The sequence below is a fragment of the Euprymna scolopes genome, chromosome 6 (assembly GCF_053919585.1).
Source record: "Euprymna scolopes isolate OS-2025 chromosome 6, ASM5391958v1, whole genome shotgun sequence".
NCBI lineage: Eukaryota > Metazoa > Mollusca > Cephalopoda > Sepiida > Sepiolidae > Euprymna > Euprymna scolopes.
In genome coordinates this window covers 14,443,000-14,462,542 of record NC_136487.1, presented here as the reverse complement: position 1 = coordinate 14,462,542, position 19,543 = coordinate 14,443,000, and the positions used below count along the sequence as shown (strand labels likewise).

General features: G+C 34.6%; 2 protein-coding genes across 4 annotated transcripts in view; one reads left to right on the top strand and one right to left on the bottom strand.

Moving 5' to 3' along the window:
- LOC145277525 (cytoplasmic tRNA 2-thiolation protein 2-like) overlaps nt 1–5,239 on the top strand; it is a 179,222-nt gene extending 173,983 nt beyond the window's left edge. For all 3 annotated transcript variants that reach the window (XM_080128966.1, XM_080128968.1, XM_080128967.1), the window contains exons 14-15: nt 1,903–1,961; nt 4,362–5,239. In XM_080128966.1, coding sequence (XP_079985092.1) covers nt 1,903–1,961; nt 4,362–4,434 — 132 coding nt within the window. In that variant the 3' untranslated portion in view covers nt 4,435–5,239. The remainder of the gene's footprint in view (nt 1–1,902; nt 1,962–4,361) is intronic.
- Nucleotides 5,240–5,815: 576 nt separating this feature from the next.
- LOC145277526 (translocon-associated protein subunit alpha-like) overlaps nt 5,816–19,543 on the bottom strand; it is a 37,936-nt gene continuing 24,208 nt past the window's right edge. The window contains exons 4-9 of the mRNA XM_080128969.1: nt 17,185–17,312; nt 14,374–14,505; nt 14,179–14,258; nt 12,599–12,677; nt 11,659–11,761; nt 5,816–6,149 (exon numbers count right to left, since the gene is read on the bottom strand). Coding sequence (XP_079985095.1) covers nt 6,064–6,149; nt 11,659–11,761; nt 12,599–12,677; nt 14,179–14,258; nt 14,374–14,505; nt 17,185–17,312 — 608 coding nt within the window. The 3' untranslated portion in view covers nt 5,816–6,063. The remainder of the gene's footprint in view (nt 6,150–11,658; nt 11,762–12,598; nt 12,678–14,178; nt 14,259–14,373; nt 14,506–17,184; nt 17,313–19,543) is intronic.

The window sequence follows — 19,543 nt, the reverse complement described above, 5'->3', positions numbered from 1 at the left end:
TGAGAGGACGGTTTTTGCTGACCCCTCCCTGTAGAAAACTGATGATTTTAGGGTGAAGAAATTAATGTTTTTGGCCAATTTTTCGATATTTGTCGGGCGAAGGTTGGAACTTTAAAATGATATCGATCTCGTGAAAATCCGTGACCCGTGTCGAAGGTTTTTGCGAGACATACAAACATACATACAAACATTTTCGCTTTTATATATATAGATAGACTAGCATGGCTACATGGCCACCCAGCGTTGCCCAGCTGGGGAGAGATGGGCATCGAAGGTATTAAGCAACCGTAAAAATAAAAAAGAAACTTTTGTTTCAATCAACAACTGCAACTGCAAAAAAAAAAAAAAAATTAGCTGCAGTAGGCAGTAATGCGAAAGTAGAAAAGAAGGTGAAAAAAAAAAAGCTGTCACGGCCACAACGACCTATGATGTCACGACGGGTCGAAATAACTTTTTTTATTGCTAGGCATATGTCTTGCAAAAATATCAACACAAAATGTGACCCCTCCTAGCAAAAAGTAGCCCAGTTGACCAACACAGAATTAATCTTTTTCGACAATTTTTATATATTTTTCATCTGAGAGCTTGATCTTTCTAACAATCCCAATTTTGTCATGGTTCGATACGTTTGTCAAAATCTTTTGGCAGACATACATTCACACACGCATATAAACTAACACACATTTTCCCTTATAATACAAAAAAAAAATAGACAACTCTTCTTTATATAATAGATAACTAGTAGGAAGATCTGATGTTACTTGTGATTTAATAAGCAACCCTGTAACACCATATTACTTTCTTTGTTTTCGACTTCCCATTTCACAAACGCAATTTCTGAATTAGTGTTTTATAGACATGGTGCAAATTTCATTAAAATCGGACATTTTAAAGGTGTTCTGACTCAATATTTCTCTTAGTGGGATCATATTGAGATTCAATACAAAGAGATGCATGACCGCTTCCATTGTCTTTCCTGAAAAACTACATATAACTACGATTTCACCAAAATAGTATATATTTAAGTTCCTCTTCTGACACACTAGTTGGGATACCCCGCATTGCCCAGGGCCATAAAACTACTGAATAGAAATCAAAGAATGTATGTAAGATCTTTATATTAAAACTTCTATCTTTCCCTTTCCCTCTAGTCTCTAACAAAACCAATTTATACTTAAAGAATAAATATTTTTTTCTAAATTTTACATATTATACATCCGGGGTGTCATGTTCGTAAGAATATCATTTGTTGCTGGTTAAAAGAATTAGCAAGAACATTTCGTATTAGCATGAAACTATTTATTAACAATAGAAAAAAATGATAACTTTACGAAAATGATTATTGTAGATAATGTAAGGTGGCCATCTTGGTTTGTTCTATCTGCCAGGAAAGGCAACTGTATTTCTAGAATTATTTCCCTTTATTTCAGTTTATAACACCCCTCCCCTTTGAAATATGATGCTTGATGTGGATCTACTTGTAAGGTTGAAGTTAGTTTGCACCTTCACTGCATCCTTATTTCCGCTTACAACACAGGGCAATGCCAATCAAGGAAATATAAACACTATGGATTGTTGATTAGTAGGATTTTTAGCTGGACATACATACACCCAGATTTTTGTCCTTTTATAAAATAGAAGATAATGTTCACGATGAAAAGAGTAATCTGAAAATCAGTTTGTCATAAGCAAAGACTTGCCAGTTTTAATGCTATTTAGGTCTGGTTTTGAAATCCAACAAGATAACTTTATATGGTAGATAATAATAATAATTATACAAATAATTTCTTTTACAAATCGAAAAATAAGAAACGAAATTCAACTGAATATTTCTGTTTGGCAATTTTTTTATTTTAAATTTTATTAATTTTTTATGTTTGACTAATTTTTTTTTTTTTTCAGAAAAGTGCTGATGGTCTTCCGCGACATATGACAAAAAATGAGAAACAACAAAATCTCAGGTTTGTAGATTTGCATCCTTTCTACTTATGTGAGCAATAAAATTCCTTTATCCTCCTCACCCCCATCAGAAAGTGTCAGCTTCTATTGAAAATATCCTTTTACGGCGAATAATAAGTGAACCTTTGCTTTAGTTTTGACAGTTTTGAACTCACTTTTAATCATCAAATTCCAATAGCGATGTGTCTGACAAAGGGGGGGGGGTTGTAGGTAGGAATTAATCCATCTAACATTTCTGTGTATGTATGTAACTAATTTGGCTGCCAAGGGATCAAAGTTAAAAAAATTTGACCTTTGGGGTCCCTAGCAAACTATTCAGCCAATTTTGGGTCTAAACATTTGAAATTTTACATAAAGGGTATTCAGACATGCAGCAAGCTTTTTAATCAGTTTTGGGGCAAAAGTTTGGCTGCCAAAAGGTCAAAGTTGAAAGAGTTGACCTTTACAAACTCTACCAAACTCCTCCGCCAATTTTGGGTCTAAACATCTGAAATTTTAAATGTAGGTTACCAGGACATGAGTCAAACTTTTTTATATCAATACATATGCACATAAAGTTATGAACCGTACATAGAGCCCGGGTAAAGGCGGGCTGAACTGCTAGTGTGATAATATTTTAAACATTATTTTTATACCTACAGACGCATGTGTTTTGAATTTACATTCTTTTTAGTGTAAGCGATGGTAATTACTGCTAATCAGCTAATCAGAAGATTCGAGCGCAGTCACCCTTGACTTTGCAGGCTGGTATTGAACCTCTAGGCTATTAGAAATTAACGTGAGAATTGATGGAAATTAAGTGTGTGTGTATATATATATGTGTGTGTTTAAACATTGTAATTTCACATGCCTATCAGCAGCAGCCAAATAACATAACGGTGAAAAGCGTTAACGGTCGAGTTTCAATTCTGGCTTGAGTTAGTTGCTGATAAGCTGTGATACAGCGAAACAGTTCTGTATGTGGATAACTAGGCTCCCAGAATTATAAAGTACTAATATATATTATCATACCATGCATGTTACATATGATTCTGGGGGCTCATATACATATATAGTCTAAAGAAATTGAGTATTTTATAGAAAATACTTAAATAAAATTTTTAAAGATCCAGTTTAAATTCATAGGAATGTCAACTAAATTTAGCACTTGCATAAGCCGACTTTCCGCTAGAAAATCCACAATTACAAAAGGGGATTCAACTTTATAATGGTAGAAAAAAAAATGGAATTGTTAAATAGAAAACTGGGATCATCAGCTGTTTACAATGTAGCGGTTTTGGAGTTTTAAAAACAGCTGCTGTTAAACTCCTACCTTTCCAGTGGAAAATACCACTTTCCCAATAAGAACTGTGGACAGAATCTTTACTAATATAAAAATAAAAAAAAATTAAGATATGATGATTAAATGATCAGACACGTACATTTTTATTTTTTAAATAAATATTTAAAATTTCTTATTTCTACGTTTCTGAGGCTTTCCCTCTCAGTTCAGAAACACATCGACTAGAAAATACTTTTTGTATTTTTTACTTGCCGTGATGGTGTTGGCACAGTCTCTTATTGTCAAAGATAGGTTGTAATGCCCAGTTCAAGGTGTTTTTTCATGCGCACGTATTGAAATTTATAGAAATTGACTGTTTAAAATCACAATGAAAATAAAATTCAAAGCATGATGGAGAAAAGATCAGATGCGTGCAGTATTTTTTTTTTTTTTTTAAAGAAATATTTATTTAAAATTTCTCATTTCAGCTTATACAAAAGCCTTAACCAGGAAGGTTTCGACAATACCTTTGTTTTTACTTGCCATGATGATGTTGGTGCAGTTAAAAAAAACAAAAAAAAACAAACTTAAACTGAAGGCTTTGTATAAATTGAAATTAGAAATTTTAAAAAATAAAAATAATACTCGTTTTAACCATCATGTATTAAATTTTATTTTGATTTTAAACAATGGATTTCTATACAAAAAAAAATTATATAAGGGTGCTTATATATGTAACATTTTTGATGATTTTACAAACTTTAAAAAATTTCTTTTTAACATTAGTCATTTTTATTCCAAGAAAAAAAACGAACTTTTTTTTTTAGGAACACATGTCACTAATTTGTTTGAACTACTATTCAATGAAACACGTGTAAGACAGATAAACATGAATAAAATACTATGAGTGTTAAATAAATACATCTGGTTTTGAAATGATAACTAATGATACGAGAAATTTTATTTTAACTAAATACCTGGTGTGATGAATTTTTATATTTCATTTTCATATATAGACAAGTTTTGTGCATAAGTTTTATGAAAAGTTCAAAATGTTTTTATTTTTGCATTCACAAATTGCCAGCCGTGACCAATCAGTGAACATTCACTTTTTTTCATTCGAATTGATTTTACTTTTCAGATCGTTACAGAAAGAATCAATTCAGGAATTTCTTCTGGAAGATGAACATGACAATTGCAAGGATGAAAGCTGATAAATTATTTTACAATTTTAATCGTGGGAAAAAATAAAGACTTCTTGATTTTGATGACATATCCATCAACTTATCATGAAAGATGTTGTGGTTGCCAGGAAACAATACTTTTTCATCATCGTCTTCAAAGAAAATTTGAATCGTCCAGAAACAATTTCGAAATCAAAATATATTTTTTTTATTATTTTAATTTCTTAATCATATATTGTTAATAAAAAAAAACAAAATATTCCTGGCATTGCCCTTGTGTCAAATGAAATATCAATTTTGGAAATTTTACCCCCTCCCCCTTCTTAAAACAAGTTTTATTTGATATGCAGTTTAAAATGAAACCATTTCAGCTAACAAAAACAACTTTAACGACCACAAATAAGAAGTCAATTTAATGAAGCGTCTTCAGTTACATCAAACCTCTAACATCTCAGGAAGAGGCCAGACTGCAGCTCCCACATTCTGACATAAGAATCTCCATTTCTGAGGCTTTCACTCCAAGTTCAGAAACACATTGACTCAAATGGAAAAAACTCAACTACTCGAGAAGAGAAATGAAGTGATCAAAAGTTGCCGTATGACCAAATGGGGCTAAAATGACTCAATCTGTGAAGAGAAGGACCATATGATGCAAAACTGACTTGTTTACCCTCTACTGCCCAACTGGTGCAATAATGCAAAGGGCTATGTAAAAAACGTGTGAAACTGTTATATGAGCACGTTTCTTCAAAGGCATACAAAGAATGTTAAACAAAATGCTGAATGTGAGTTACTATTTTGCAATTTGTGTAAATAAAAAAAAAAAAAAATACAATTGTAAATTTTTAAAAGAATTACATGATTCAATCATGACGATTTTCACAAAGTTAGATGGTATTTTCTTGTAACCAGAAATTTCAAAGTAAATCTTTTATTTAATCGACTGAGGTGAGCACCTACCATGAAAATATCAGTAGAGCAAACAGGCTCATAACATCTCTTCTGGGAGGAGAGGTTAGGGTATTATCAGATTTTGAATTCTCAAGGCAGGATAGAGTACATTGAGTGGCTCCTAATCAAATGTGGTAACAGTACTCCATTTTGGGACATATTTGGCTTTTATGCAGGTAGAGGGTAGAATGACAACCATTTTCCCAGCAACTTTCACAACATATGTCTTCCATTTCAAGTCAGGAGTGAAGGTCAGTCCAATAAGCTTGTTAGAGCAAAGTGCTTCTTTGAGACAAAAACCATTCCATGAGAGGGAGGGACATATCTCTAAAGCCCCCCCCCCCCCTAGTTCTGACCAAGTACAAAAAAGTGATTAGATTGTAAAATTTTAAAAATGTCTTTCATTCTGCAAAAAACAAATACAGAAAATTATAAAACAATAAATCAAAACAAAGTCTGATTAACGAATTTCGATCCTTTTATTCAACAAGTTCAACATCATCCACACTTACAAAAAAGGAAAGGGAAGGAGTGGGGGAGCGAGTGAGAAAATGGTGATGGGGTGGGGGAAGCCTATGTTTGATTTTCCTGGAAATTTCGACTTTCTTGGTGGAATAAATTTTATTTTTGATAGCAAAATTTCTCTGTGTAAAACTTTGGCTGGAAAAAATATAAGAATTGTCAATCTTGGTTTCACAAGCGTGTCCGTTATTCTTCTCCAGCGCCGGTAGATCGCTTGTTCTGACGACGCTTTCGAGGAGACACTTTTGGAGTGCCCCGTCTTGGGGATTTGTCTATAAAAGAAGAAAATAAAAAAATCTCAATTGAATATTAAAATTCATTTTACACTAAAACAACTTCAGCTTAGCATTTTATTATGACTGAGGAGTCAGAACAAATTGAGTGTTTTACAAGTCATTGGACTCATTAAAATATTATTAAAACAATTTAAGGACAAAAACAATTTAAGGACAAAAACAATTTAAGGACAAAAACAAATTAGTCCAAATTTTTGTGATAATTTACATGATTAGGACTACTATTCTCATCTTAAATGTTAACCTCAAGCTTCGGCCAATGTAACCTTCGACCTTCTTCATGTGCACCTTGTTGAACTCAAATCTGTACGGAATTTCGAATGAAACCCTTTAATTGATCCACTGAGGTAGATTATTCTTATTCCATCAGCTATGACGAGTAATTCTGTTATAAGTTTAACTTGAATTCTTTCGATGTAAAAACGTTGAATTAACAGAGTACTGAATAACATGTCCTTTTGTGTAGCATTTTAATGCTGGGCAACACCAGATTGTTCTGCTGGGCGAAGTCAGGTAGCCATTGTTGGTTGACACTGTTAAAAAGTTCCAGATGTTCAGAGAGATGAGAGTTTTCTTGTTTAACGATAAAGAGTAACGCAATATTAAATGAAAATGACAATTTTGGATTTGGCTGATATTTGCGCGGCCACATGTCTTATTGATTGAGATTGTCAGACTGACTTCCTCATCTTGGTTGTTATCGTCACAACGTTTCAGCCATTTTGCCCTCCGGCCTTCTTCAGGTGTTTTGTATCGAACTGGGGAACCATTTGTTAGGAGTCTCGAACACAACCCTTTATTATTATTATTATGAGGGTACCGTGTTCGGACTCCAGCTAGGCTCTGGGACATAGTTGCTGATTCTCTGTTTTGAATGTTACTTTTCACTGCCTTCGTTCAGGATTGAACTCCGCACCTTTGGGTAACTATAAACTTTGATACAGCGTCTAGGACCACTCGGCCATATGTCACTAGGACAATTCTTAGTTGGTTTTTGTTAATGTTAAACCTATGTTGTTATTCAAGGTTTTCTCTCTCTATCAGAGGTGTCCAAATTGCATTCAGCTCTATGCTTCGTTTGCTCAGTAGGTTGTTATGTCCGAGCATGTGAGCTGTTTCTTTAAGTTTTCTCACTTTCCAGTGGGTCTCTCTGTTTATCATTTTTACTTCATCCCATAGGGAGCGATGGTCCCCCCTCTCCATCCAGACATAGTTGGCTATACCCGATTTTTCCATCTCCCCTTTAGTTATCGCTTTTCGGTGTTCTTCCACCCTTACTTTAAGGGGGCGGCATGTTTCACCCTTGTAAACCTTTCTGCAACTGCATGGGATGGAGTATATGCAGTTCTTAGTCATGTTCTCCTCCATGTATCATCTGAGTGTTGACTCGCTCTTGAATATCGTCCTGATGTTGTAGGGGGCACATATTCTCTGAATCTTTTCGGAGATGCCTCGTATATATGGTAGGCAGACCGTTGGAGGTTTTTGGGTTTCATTCTCCTCACTTATACTATTAACGCATCTGGTGGATAGTATGCTATCGGGGTAGTTGTTACGACGGAGGGTATTCTTTAACCTGACCATTTCTTGGTGGTATGTAATGGTGTCGCTACTTATTGTCTCTGCTCGATGTTGTAAGCAGCGTGCGATTCCATGTTTGATACTGTATGGGTGATGGGAGTTGAAGTTAAGGTATTGTCCGGTGAAGGTAGGCTTGCGATATACGGATGTCTTAAACCCATGCTCTGTGCGTGATATGAGTATATCAAGGAAGGCCAGTTGGTTATCTTTTTCTTTCTCCATTGTGAACTGGTCTAGGAGAGCCTGGATGTCTTCCTGATGGGGCCAGAGTATGAAGGTGTCATCAACGTACCTTAGCCACATGGTTGGCTTTAAGGGAGCTGAACCTAAGGCCATGTTTTCGAAGTATTCCATGTATATGTTCGCCATCACTGGTGATAATGGCGAGCCCATAGCTAGTCCCTCCTCTTGTCGATATAGGTCAGTACCCATTCTGAAGTAGGTTGTTTCTATGCAGAATGTCAGCATTTCCATTAAGTTTGGCAATGCTACACATGTGCGCTCTATTCTATGGAGGTCCGCAGCTAGTTTGTCTTGAATTACTGCTAGTGCCTCACTAGTTGGGACTTTAGTGAACAGGCTAACCACATCTAGGCTTACGATTTGGTTTGTACTGAGGAGTGCTCCCTTGGTCAGTTCCGTGAAGTGGGCAGAATTCTTTACATGTGTTGCTGCAAGGTACCTGCTCAGTGGGTGGCATGCTGAGCCTCGGCAGCTCACTATGGGTCTGAGTGGAATACCGTCTTTGTGTATCTTGGGGAGACCATACATATGTGGTAGCTTACTGTAATGCTGGACCAGCTGTCTATATCTCATCGGAGCGATATGTTCCTTGTTTTTGGTAAGGATTTGTAACAGCTTTCTTTCGGTTTTCAAAGTTGGGTCCTTCTTTATTTTACCGTAGCTACCATCTGCGATTAGGCCTGCCATTTTTTCAGAGTACTCCGACATGTCCATCACCACAGTAGCATTGCCTTTGTCTGCTGGCAGAGTTATTATACTGCTGTCACTCTGTAGGGTTCTTATAGCCAGCCTATCTTCCCGAGAGATGTTTGATTTAGGAGGCTTGGCTTTCTCGAGTACTTGTCTCACTTTCCATCTTATTTCATCACCTTGGGTTGATGGGATTCTCAAGGCTATATCTTCCATGTGTGTTATGATATCTAAGAATGGAATGCGTTTGGTTATTGTTGCGAAGGCAGTGAAAAGTTACATTCAAAACAGAGAATCAGCAACTATGTCCCAGAGCCTAGTTGAAGTCCAAACACGGTACCCCCGTAATAATAAAGGGTTAGGTTCGAGACTCCTAACAACACCTGATGAAGGCCGGAGGGCAAAACGGCCGAAACGTTGTGACAATAACAACCAAGATGAGGAAGTCAGTCCGACAATCTCAATCAATGAAAACACCTCATCTAAAAAATACAGACAATTACACATGTCTTATGTTTAAAAAAAAAAAAATTTTTTTTTAAACAAGCTTTGTTTTTTTGTTGCAGATAATGAGAATTTGAGAATTATGAATGCATATTGAATGAAAAATCACCCTAGAAGATTTGATAAGCAAATTCTTTTGAGACGAAAGGAAAAGAGATTTAAGGAAAGAGAAAAGGATTTCAGAAGAAATAGGGAAAGAAAAAAAGAGGAAGAAAGAGTAATCTTGGATAGCCGGTAAGGGATGCAGTATTTTAGACAAAATTAGAAGGCCGGCAGATGAAAGTATTTTGCCACTTGTTCACCGACTGGGAGAACAGTGTTTTGTTGTCTCATGTTGGCTAGGAAAAATATCCTTGAAAAACGATTAAAGAATTTGATTCACTTAAAAACAAAAAAATCTAGAAACAGTTTAGGTTGATTAAGTTGAGAAGAAGACAAATTTAACTAATGCTTTTCTTTGCACAAATAATTATTTTTGTTTATAAGAAAATGATCAAGTTTTCAATTATTGATTGCTTGTTGATTTGTGTAACTCAGTTGTTCTAGATCAATCCTGATGTCCATCCTGCAGATGAAAGAAGTGGCACATCGGCCATCACCAAAGCACCTACAAGGGAAGCACTTAACCACATCCGAAACAAATGGCCAGCCAACATGTTGCCACATGAACTTAGAATCGTGCTCAGGACATTGGAGCATTAGTGTGTGTCTGGTAACATTTTAAAGGATCCATCACTAGATGAAGTAAAGGTGCAGCCACTGAAACTTAGGTTAGTGCACATGTATTCAGCCTGACCCCAGTGCATGTTACATTTGAAAAAAAAATTGAACACAATTTTTATGGAGTAGAAAAAGATTTTACAGCAAATTTGGCCATTTTAAAATTTTAGTCAAGCATGGATTAGCACAGAAAATTGTGCTGTTTGTTGTTTAACGACCTATCAATCTTTCTATGATTAGACTGAGGAAATTTTGGTATTATTTTACGTACCAGTTTATATTTTGGTGAATAGGTTTATCCCTTTCTGAAAGTCTGTTTTCTTAATTGGTTCTATTTTATTGAAAAATCTTAATTGGTTCTTTTTTTATTGAAAAATCTTAATTGGTTCTTTTTTTATTGAAAAATCTTAATTGGTTCTTTTTTTATTGAAAAATCGAAGGTTGAATTCCTGAAAGTATTTATTTTGGTATAAAATAAAGTCAACACATTCCAGTAATCTGTTTGATAGCAAGTTTTTCCTTGTAATGAGAATTTGTTTATTTTTTTTTTTTACATTTTCACCCCAAACAAGGCACATTGCCACTTTGTTGTAGGGGGCTACTATAAGGGACATAGGCATCAGAGATGCTGTGTAGGGAGTTGGGCAGCAAGATGTTGGTTCATGTTGCATTTGAACTTCTGCATGTCAGTACAGTTGGAAAGCAGGGAACTGGAAGGGAATTTCAAAGTCTAGCTGTTCTGGGGAAGAAACTACTGGAGTAGAAGGCTCTCTTACATCTAGGGATCTCTACTGTGAAGGGGTGGGATTTAGCTGCGTGTCGGGTTTGTCAAAGGTATTTACGTTGAGGGGGGGAACAAGTGTTTGCAGTTCGTCAGAGCATTCACCATTAAAGTACTTGTAAAACAGGCAGAGGGATGCAACATTTCGTCGATGGGACAGAGGCTGAAGCTTAGATGATAGTTCAGGACTTATCAGATTGACAACTTTCTTTTGAACGTTGTCTAGGAGCGAGAGACTAGTGGCAGATGCACCAGCCCAAATATGACAACAATACGCCATACCATACATGGGCGAATGGTGGTCTTATAGTAGTACAGGATATTTTCGGGCATTAGTAGCGTTCTAGCTTGGTAGAGATAACCTACTTTCTTCGCAGCGGTCCTGGCGATACTCTCAATGTAATTGTTCCCAACTCATGTTTCCTGTGAGCGTTAGGCCGAGGAGTTTAAAAGATGTACTTTCAGATAAAGAGTTATTGGCCATTGCTATTGGCGGTAGGGAAGGTTTCTTGTAATTATTGAAGGAAACAAGTTTAGTCTTGGCAGCATTGAAGGTGCCCATCCATTTTTGTCCCTATTCCACTACGGATTGGAGGTCTTCCTCTAGTGTTTCTGCCATTTCTTTAGATATGTGTTCATTTGTTTTTCTGTCATGTCTGTTATAGAGCATGGTGTCGTCAGCATATATACCCATCTCACAGGCAATTTTGTCAGGGAGGTCATTTATGAATATTAGGGATAACAGAGGTCCAAGGATAGACCCCTTTAGACTTTTAAAGAATCCATTCCATTTGGATTATTAGCTACTTCTGTTTGCTCCAATTTCATAACTGTTTCATACTAAACTACATTCATTTCTTGTCTTCAAGCTGATGAATCAATTTTAAGAATGGCAGAGAAGAGAATCATATTGAACTGTTCAATATCGTCATTCTGAAGCATCCAATTTGTTGCAGAAATACTTACTGAGTTCCTGAAGCATTTCCTTTGGGAGCCATTCGTAATCGACATCGTTCTTCTCGGTTCCAAGCTCCACAGTCACCCTTGGCTTTATCGTACGTGTCTTCCTCTGGAAAAGAAAACAGACTCACTTTTATTAACCGTGTTTGTGTATTGAACGTAAAAAGTTTTCAGTAAAAGTAATTTCTTTTCAATTTTTTTTTTTTTTAACACAAATTGTTTTCTGTATAACAGTTTTACCGTGACAAAATTACAATCCTTAGAGACATCAACTTTTGTTCATCACATGCAATGACCATAATGCCACATTTATCGTATAAACTACTTAAGATATCTTAAAGTATGGATGAATTTTTATATTTGTGATGCAGAGGAGGACAAAAAAAAACAAACAAACTTACTACAACCATTACAGAACTTATACAAGGTCTGGAAAACATGACTGGAGGCTGACATGTAGAGAGTGATATTATCAACATAGACGTAATCTTTAGAGTAATATTCCCCAGAAGATCATTGGTATAAAGAAACGGTGTTAGATCTAGAGCAAAGTCCTGAGAAACATCAAAATAGCAAAAGAGTGAAAGCAAGCTTTTTTTTTTCAGGACTTCAGAAGTCTCATCTACTTGAAAAAAAAAAAAAAAAAAAAAAGGTCCTCACTTGTTTTTTTGTTTTTAAACCTTATATTTATTATCTCGGGTTAAAATATATTTATTTATTTATTATCTCTTGTTAAAATATAGCACAAGCATCCGAATAGAAATACCAAAGACATTTTTCAAAATATTAGATGACGAGCAAGTAAACGTTGGAATATTAGTTAAAAACAGAAGAAAAATGAGTTTTGTGCTGCAATAGTGTCTTCGAGAAATAACTTGTAGTGGGGGAGGGGGTCATATAATTTAGAAAATAAACTCAAAAGCTTTACAAGTTGAAAAATACTTACGCCTAAAGAAGTAAAAAGTTGTTGTGCTCCCACCAACACCAGAACAATGACAGCAGTTAGAAAAACATAAAGGAAAAAGCTGAAAGTAAAAAGAAAAAAAAAAAAAAAATCATGAAATACAAGTTAAAAAAAAACAAAAAAACTGCATCAGGAAAATTTGAAAACATTTTTTTTCAACACTCACAATGTATTTATATTTAAAGTCAATTTTAAAAATGACATCTCTGGAAAGCATTTTTGTTTCAAACAGATCATTACTGTCGAAAAAAAGGAAGTTCCTTCTACACCTAAATTCATTAGATCTGAAATCAATCTCAATTTTATAGTATCAATCAGAGCATGGCTTGAGATAATGGCTATAGCATCTTGTGCTCCTAAGTAATCATTCATCTAAACTATTAATAATAAGTAATCATTCATCTAAAGTATTAACTTTGGTGATCTGACGAGAACTGGTGTTTTAATAAGATTTAACTATAAACATCTCACGTTTATGGATAGCAATTTTGGAATCTTTCCTCTTGCAAACTCATGTTTCCTATGAACATTAGGCCGAGGAGTTTAAAAGATGTACTTTCAGATAGAGTCATTGGCCATTGCTATTGGTGGTAGAGAAGGTTTCTTGTAGTTATTGAAGGAAACAAGTTTTAGCCTTGGCAGCATTGAATGTGACCATCCATTTTTGTCCCCATTCCACTACAGATTGGAGGGTCATCCTCTAGTGTTTCTGCCATTTCTTTAGATATGTGTTCATATACAGGAGTTGGAAAAATTACATTGAGAGCATTGCCAGGACCGCTGCGAAAAAGTTAGGTTCTCTCTACCATGCTAGAAGGTTGCTATGCCCGAAAGTATCCTGTACCTCTATAAGGCCACCATTCACCCATGTATGTAGTATTGTTGTCACATTTGGGCTGGTGCATTTCCTACTAGTCTCTCACTCCTACACAAGGTTCAAAAGAGTCGCCAACCTGATAGGTCCTGAACTGTCATCTAAGCTTCAGCCTCTGTCCCATCGACGAAATGTTGCATCCCTCTGCCTGTTCTACAAGTACTTTAACAGTGAATGCTCCCAAGTGCAAACACTTGTACCCCCTCGACGTAAATACCCCCGACAAGTAGCAATATCCCACCCCTTCACAGTTGAGATTCCTAGAACCGCTAGACTTTGGAATTCCCTTCTGGGTCCCTACTTCCCCAGCTGTACTAACATGCAGAAGTTTAAGTATAACGTGAACCGACATCTTGTTGCTCAACTCCCCACATAGTACCCCTGTAGATTATGATATTGATAGTAGCCCCCTACATTAAAGTGGCAATGTGCCTGGAAAAAAAAAAAAAAAAAAAAAAAAAAAAAAAAAACTTGGGTGAACAACTTCCTCTTGATTATTTTGTTGATAAACCATTTTTATAGTTTTTTTAATTTTTTTTTTTATTACTTCCTAAGACTTGGGAGGGAGGGAATTGATAGTATTATAAACCACACAAAAATTTGTAAATAAGCAATTCAAAAATTTTTTTTTCAAACAAGCACAAACTTCTTGTTCACTTCTTTAAGTAGGAAAAAACAAAACCCTTACGTTTCTCCATCGAGGCCCTCATCAGCTTCTACAATATTGACAGTTTCATTAAAGACTGATGTCTGGAAAATGTTTCCATCCTGTAAAAAGAAAAATGAACAACAAATCAAAAAAGAAAAAAAAAAAAAAAGGCCAATAAATTTAAAAGAAGAAAATGGTGGAAAAACAAAAATAAAAATACCAATTCTGCCTCACCTCATCTTGATAATTAATGTTAATAACCAATCCGAAAGGTCTCGCATGTAAAGCCTCATTGGGGATGAATTCATATTCGAAACTGGCTTGTCGTTTTGGTTCAATGACCTGGTTATAGTGGACGTTTGTGAACTGGAAAGGGACAAAATAAAAATGATAATCTGATTCAAGGTAAGTAGCAGGAGTATACAGGAATGCTCAATGGTGGGTCTGCCAGCTTATATTTTCCGGAAGTTACCTCAATCTTTTTTTTTTGCGAATTATATCTTGAAATAATTTACAAATGCAGTTTTTTTTTTTTTAATTTAAATTAAATTTCTGTTTATTAACTGCCACATTTATCGTATAAACTACTTAAGATATCTCAAAGTATGATCATTAAAATAAAATGTCAAGGTAAAAAATTGGACATTTTCAACCAGAGGGACCCCCCACCCCCCCTACCAATTTAGACGATTCTTGTAATGACTTTTTCCTGTTGACTGTGGCATGTTGCTGATCCTGTGTCGTTCTAGAAGACCAACCTCTCAGGCTTTGCCTTCTCTCTTCAAGAAGGGATTAGTTTATTACTAATCATCTGGGAAATTTTTATGCAAGCCAGAGTGCTTTTCCTAGGGGGCACTGACTCTTCAATCCCACTTTCCAACCCTTGTGTCACATCTTTTTGCTCTGGAGGGAGATAAATACTATAAACATTTTCAGTACTTTTTTGCTTCAACAAGATATTGAAAATCTTGAAGTTCTCAGCAAGGGAGAATATATTGATTAATTAGTTTTTTTATTTTTTTTTATTAAAAAAAAAAACAAAACAAAAAAAAAATACCATGGACTTATATGCCTATCCAGTATATATACAGGATCGAACGAGAAAAGTGTTTCCCTAAAGAAAACAACACTACAGCTGTATTTGAAAACTTATTGAAAAAAAATCAATTCTAGTAACTTGATCATGTAGTTATAGAGCTGACATCTATTCAATGTAGCCACATTTAGTCCCAATCACCGCCTCAATACGGATCTGGAACTGGGAGCATGCCTTTTCAACAAGTGCAGGAGCTCGGTGAATACTCAGTGGATGGCAGCGATCAGGCTGACTTTGGTGTTGTGAAAGGTCATGTTGGTGATATTCTTGATATATGACCAAATGAAGCAATCCAGCGGGTTCAGGTCGGGGTAAGAAGTGGGGGACAGTGATAGAAGGGTACAAAGTTGAAACACTCCTCCAGAAGCCAAGCCTGGGTCTCTTTGGACTTGTAGGCTGGCATCGTGTCCTGCTGTCACACCCAGCTGAACTGCAATGGCAACACTGATTTCAGCTTCAGGCTGAACACCAAATAGACCGAGTACTTGACAACTAATACAGATACTATGATATTGAAGTCATGTATAGTTCATGTATTTGGGTAATTAAAAAATACACTTACATTAATTTTGCTTTATATTGAAATTTTTTTATTTATATTATTCTTTTATTATTATATATTTATATTAAAAAAATACACTTGCATTAATTTCGCTTTATATTGAAAAAAAAATTTATATTATTCTTTTATATTTTTATATTAAAAAATACACTTACATTAATTTCGCTTTATATTGATGATTGTATGAGCACAATCTTTTTATACACTTATTTCAATTTCTGGCATGTTTTTTTTTCTAGCCAATATAAACTTCCGATCAATTAATAGTAGTACAGCAGTTAATGTAAATTCAGCAGCAGTTTATTTTATTCAATTTCAAACTAAAAATTATAATTTCCATTAAATTTCATATTTTTTTAAATTAACGAGTCCAAACAATTGCATACGAATATTGCCAATAAAGTCTCATAAAAAAGTTCTTTTTTTTTTTAAAAACAATAAAATAAGTGCGTATTCCTCATAAAGTGGTACATTATAAAAAATATTTATAGCTCTGGTATTGCATTATTGAGCCATATAAAAAATTTTTTTATCTACTATTATATAAATGGATCTTTGTGTGTGTGTGAGTACATTCCTTATGGACTCAGAAGCAGCTGGGCCAATTAAAAAAAAAAAAAAAAAAAAATCACACGAAATCACACAGTATTGAAAATCTATAATCGAAAAAAAAATCTGATTAAAGAAAGTTCGATTTTGACCATAGTTAACACTTATACAGCCTAACATCACAATTTCATTTGAGAAGTTTCATCATTGCACAAGCAGAAAGGCCCAGCCTATAAAATCAACAGTAGGTTCTTTTATAAGACAAGGTTGCATGCATTCAAAATAAATGTTTCTTTTTAAATTGAACCAGAATACTTGACTTTTGTATGTTTAACTTTAATTCAAGTGATTATGTAAAAATAATTTCATAAAATCAACAAATGGTTCTTTGATATGACGGGCACATTTGAAATGAATGTTTACGGTCAGACCACAACTGAACCATAATACTTGACTTTTGCATTTAAAACTAAGTGAAGCCATGATTTACAGAGAATTTCACTCAATCAACAGTAGATTCTCTAGAGTACAATGTAGACTACAATGTATTGTGGGCTAAGTCACTGTGGGGAGGCATGTGAAGCTTCCTCCTGGTATACTGCGGGGGGGGGAGGATCGCTAACTAGAGCAGGCAATCAATCGATTTGATTAAACGGGGGGGGGGGATTTCATAGATTTTGATGACAATAAATGTGTGAGGGCAAAACATTTGTTGATCCTCATTTAATCCCAGACAACGTCAAGTTTCCCTGCTAGTTTGCTTATATATTTGAATACTATTTCAATTAGTAAATAAAATGTATAAACACACACACATTGAGAAGAACAAAATACTTACATTCTGAATATAAAAAGTGAAGTCTTGTGGATATCTGAAAGAAGCTTCCATGTTGTCAACTATAAAATTATTCTTGCCATTGTTTGTGAAACCCACCAAAACTCGAACTACTTTGCCTGCAGGTAAGTCTGGAAGAAAAAAAATACTAAAAATGGTTTCCACATTTAAACAATTTTTTATACTAATAAGTAGTTAGTTACCAAGAGTAAAAACCATTCGATGATCTCTTATGGTCAATTTGCTTGCTATAGAGTCTCTGCAGCTGCAGAGGTGCAAGCAACGAGAAGCCGTCCGATTCCAAAGCAAACACTATGTGGATTTCTATCACATACCAGATTGCAAGCAGTGAATCTAGACTTTGATATTCCACAGACAAATGCCACAAGACAGCAGATATTTTCATGAGGTTCAGCTCATCAGTTAAACGATTTAGCAAGGTATGGCACATGGAACCACACTGGAAATTTAGAGTACGTATGAAGACAAGTCATGTTCACCAATCCAGATACTCTCATGATGAAGACTGGTGAGTGTGGTAAGGCACTAACATTGCACAAACTCCTATACCTTAGCAGTTGACTGAAGACATGGATTTGAATGCTAAAGACAGGTATGGTGACTGGTCTGCACATTTTTCAAGTTTGGTGTTAGAACTGGAAATGGCTGATGTCTGCCAAGGACTCAGCTCCTGATTGACGTGGGGCATAATAAAATCATTTGAAATTGACCTATTCCAACCCAGATGAATGCCATTATAGCTGTAGTATTCAATGGGATTCGGACAACTTCCATTGAGTAAATCTTATCCAAAAGTGATGGTGGTGGAGGCATTAGCAATCGATTTTTATCTTTCTAAAATTTCTCAGGATTGATAGAATAGATTACAAATGTTACTGAAAAAAAAAAAACTTTGAAATTATGTCAAATTCATTGATCAAATGTCCAATTTCTCTTTAGAGAGCATCGACAAAACCAAAATACATGCCTTGTCCAGGAAAACAAGCAAAACAAAAAATTGCTGCATCTGTTAAATTTGTTTGATAAAATTAAAAAAAACCAAAAAAAAAACCCCTAAAATTTTTGATAAGGAGGGGGAAAGTGGATAAGTCATTATTTAAGAGTCTTGTGCCAGAATAGATTCTTTCTCTGAAACATATGTAACATCTTAATCCATTTTTTTTTTAAGTCTGGATTTGACTCAGTTTAAATCAATATTAATAAATGATAGCAATTTAACTTATGGAACTGATAAGTTATTGAGCTTACGTTTACATTACAGATTAGTTCATGCAGGTAATCTTTTTTGTTAAGTGATTTTTTAAGTTGTTACAATTTATATATCCATACAGTTCTCAAACAAAATAGTTTCTTTTAGAACATTTGCTACAATCTCATCAGATGTGTACGAAGATTGAAGCGCTTTTATACAAAAAAGTCTTTCATATTTAAAAATGCTATTTTCATCATAACTGTTAAAAAAAAAAAACCCTTTTAAATAGAATTTAATAATCTTTATCTGTTCTATGGCCACCTTTTTCCTCAGCCCCTTTTTAGAGGGGACACCTCTTTATAAACAGACAGATTGATCCACAATAGGTTATTTCAGGCTGGCAATTACTGAAATCTGAAGGGCAAAGGGCACTATCTTGTTTAGCCTTTGAATTGTGGGTTAAAAACAATCAGAAACAAAGTTCAGACTTGTTTTGCTTGCTTTCTTCTAAACAGAAAAGAAAGGTGAAAGAATGGCCAGATAATAAAAAGAAAAACAAAAACTGACTTCATAAATTTATCAAAGTTTTAAATAGAGTTTAAAACACAGAGCAACAAGAGACAAATGTTTTATGAGTGCACCATTTAAAAACTAATAAAATCTGACAATTTCTGTAAATTGTTTCTTAATCTTTTTTTCAACTTATATCCATAAGAGTAACATGAGAAGTAATAAAAAAAAAAACTACTGGTGAACTGTTAGGTCAGTATTTATTTCTATATAAAGTTAGGCATGTATATGTTTATGTATAGGATTCACTGCTAAACTAATTAACCAATCATTAAGAATTTTGGAACAACTGCTAGCACTAACAGTGGCTAACGTTGGCTATATTTAATTTTATGCAAAGAGGGAGACCTCTTTGTGAAAATTCACACCTCTGATTTTTAAAAAAATATTTACAATAGATATTAGAATTCAATTAATAAATTTTCTAAATTTCAGTTTCTTTGAAATATTTTTAACAGTTTTTAAAGACATAATATGGATGCAATTTCCCATTAGAAAATTAAAATATTTTACGTTTACATTGAATTTGATCCACAGCTGTTAACATTTCCTGAATTTATTAAGATTCCTTAAAATTTA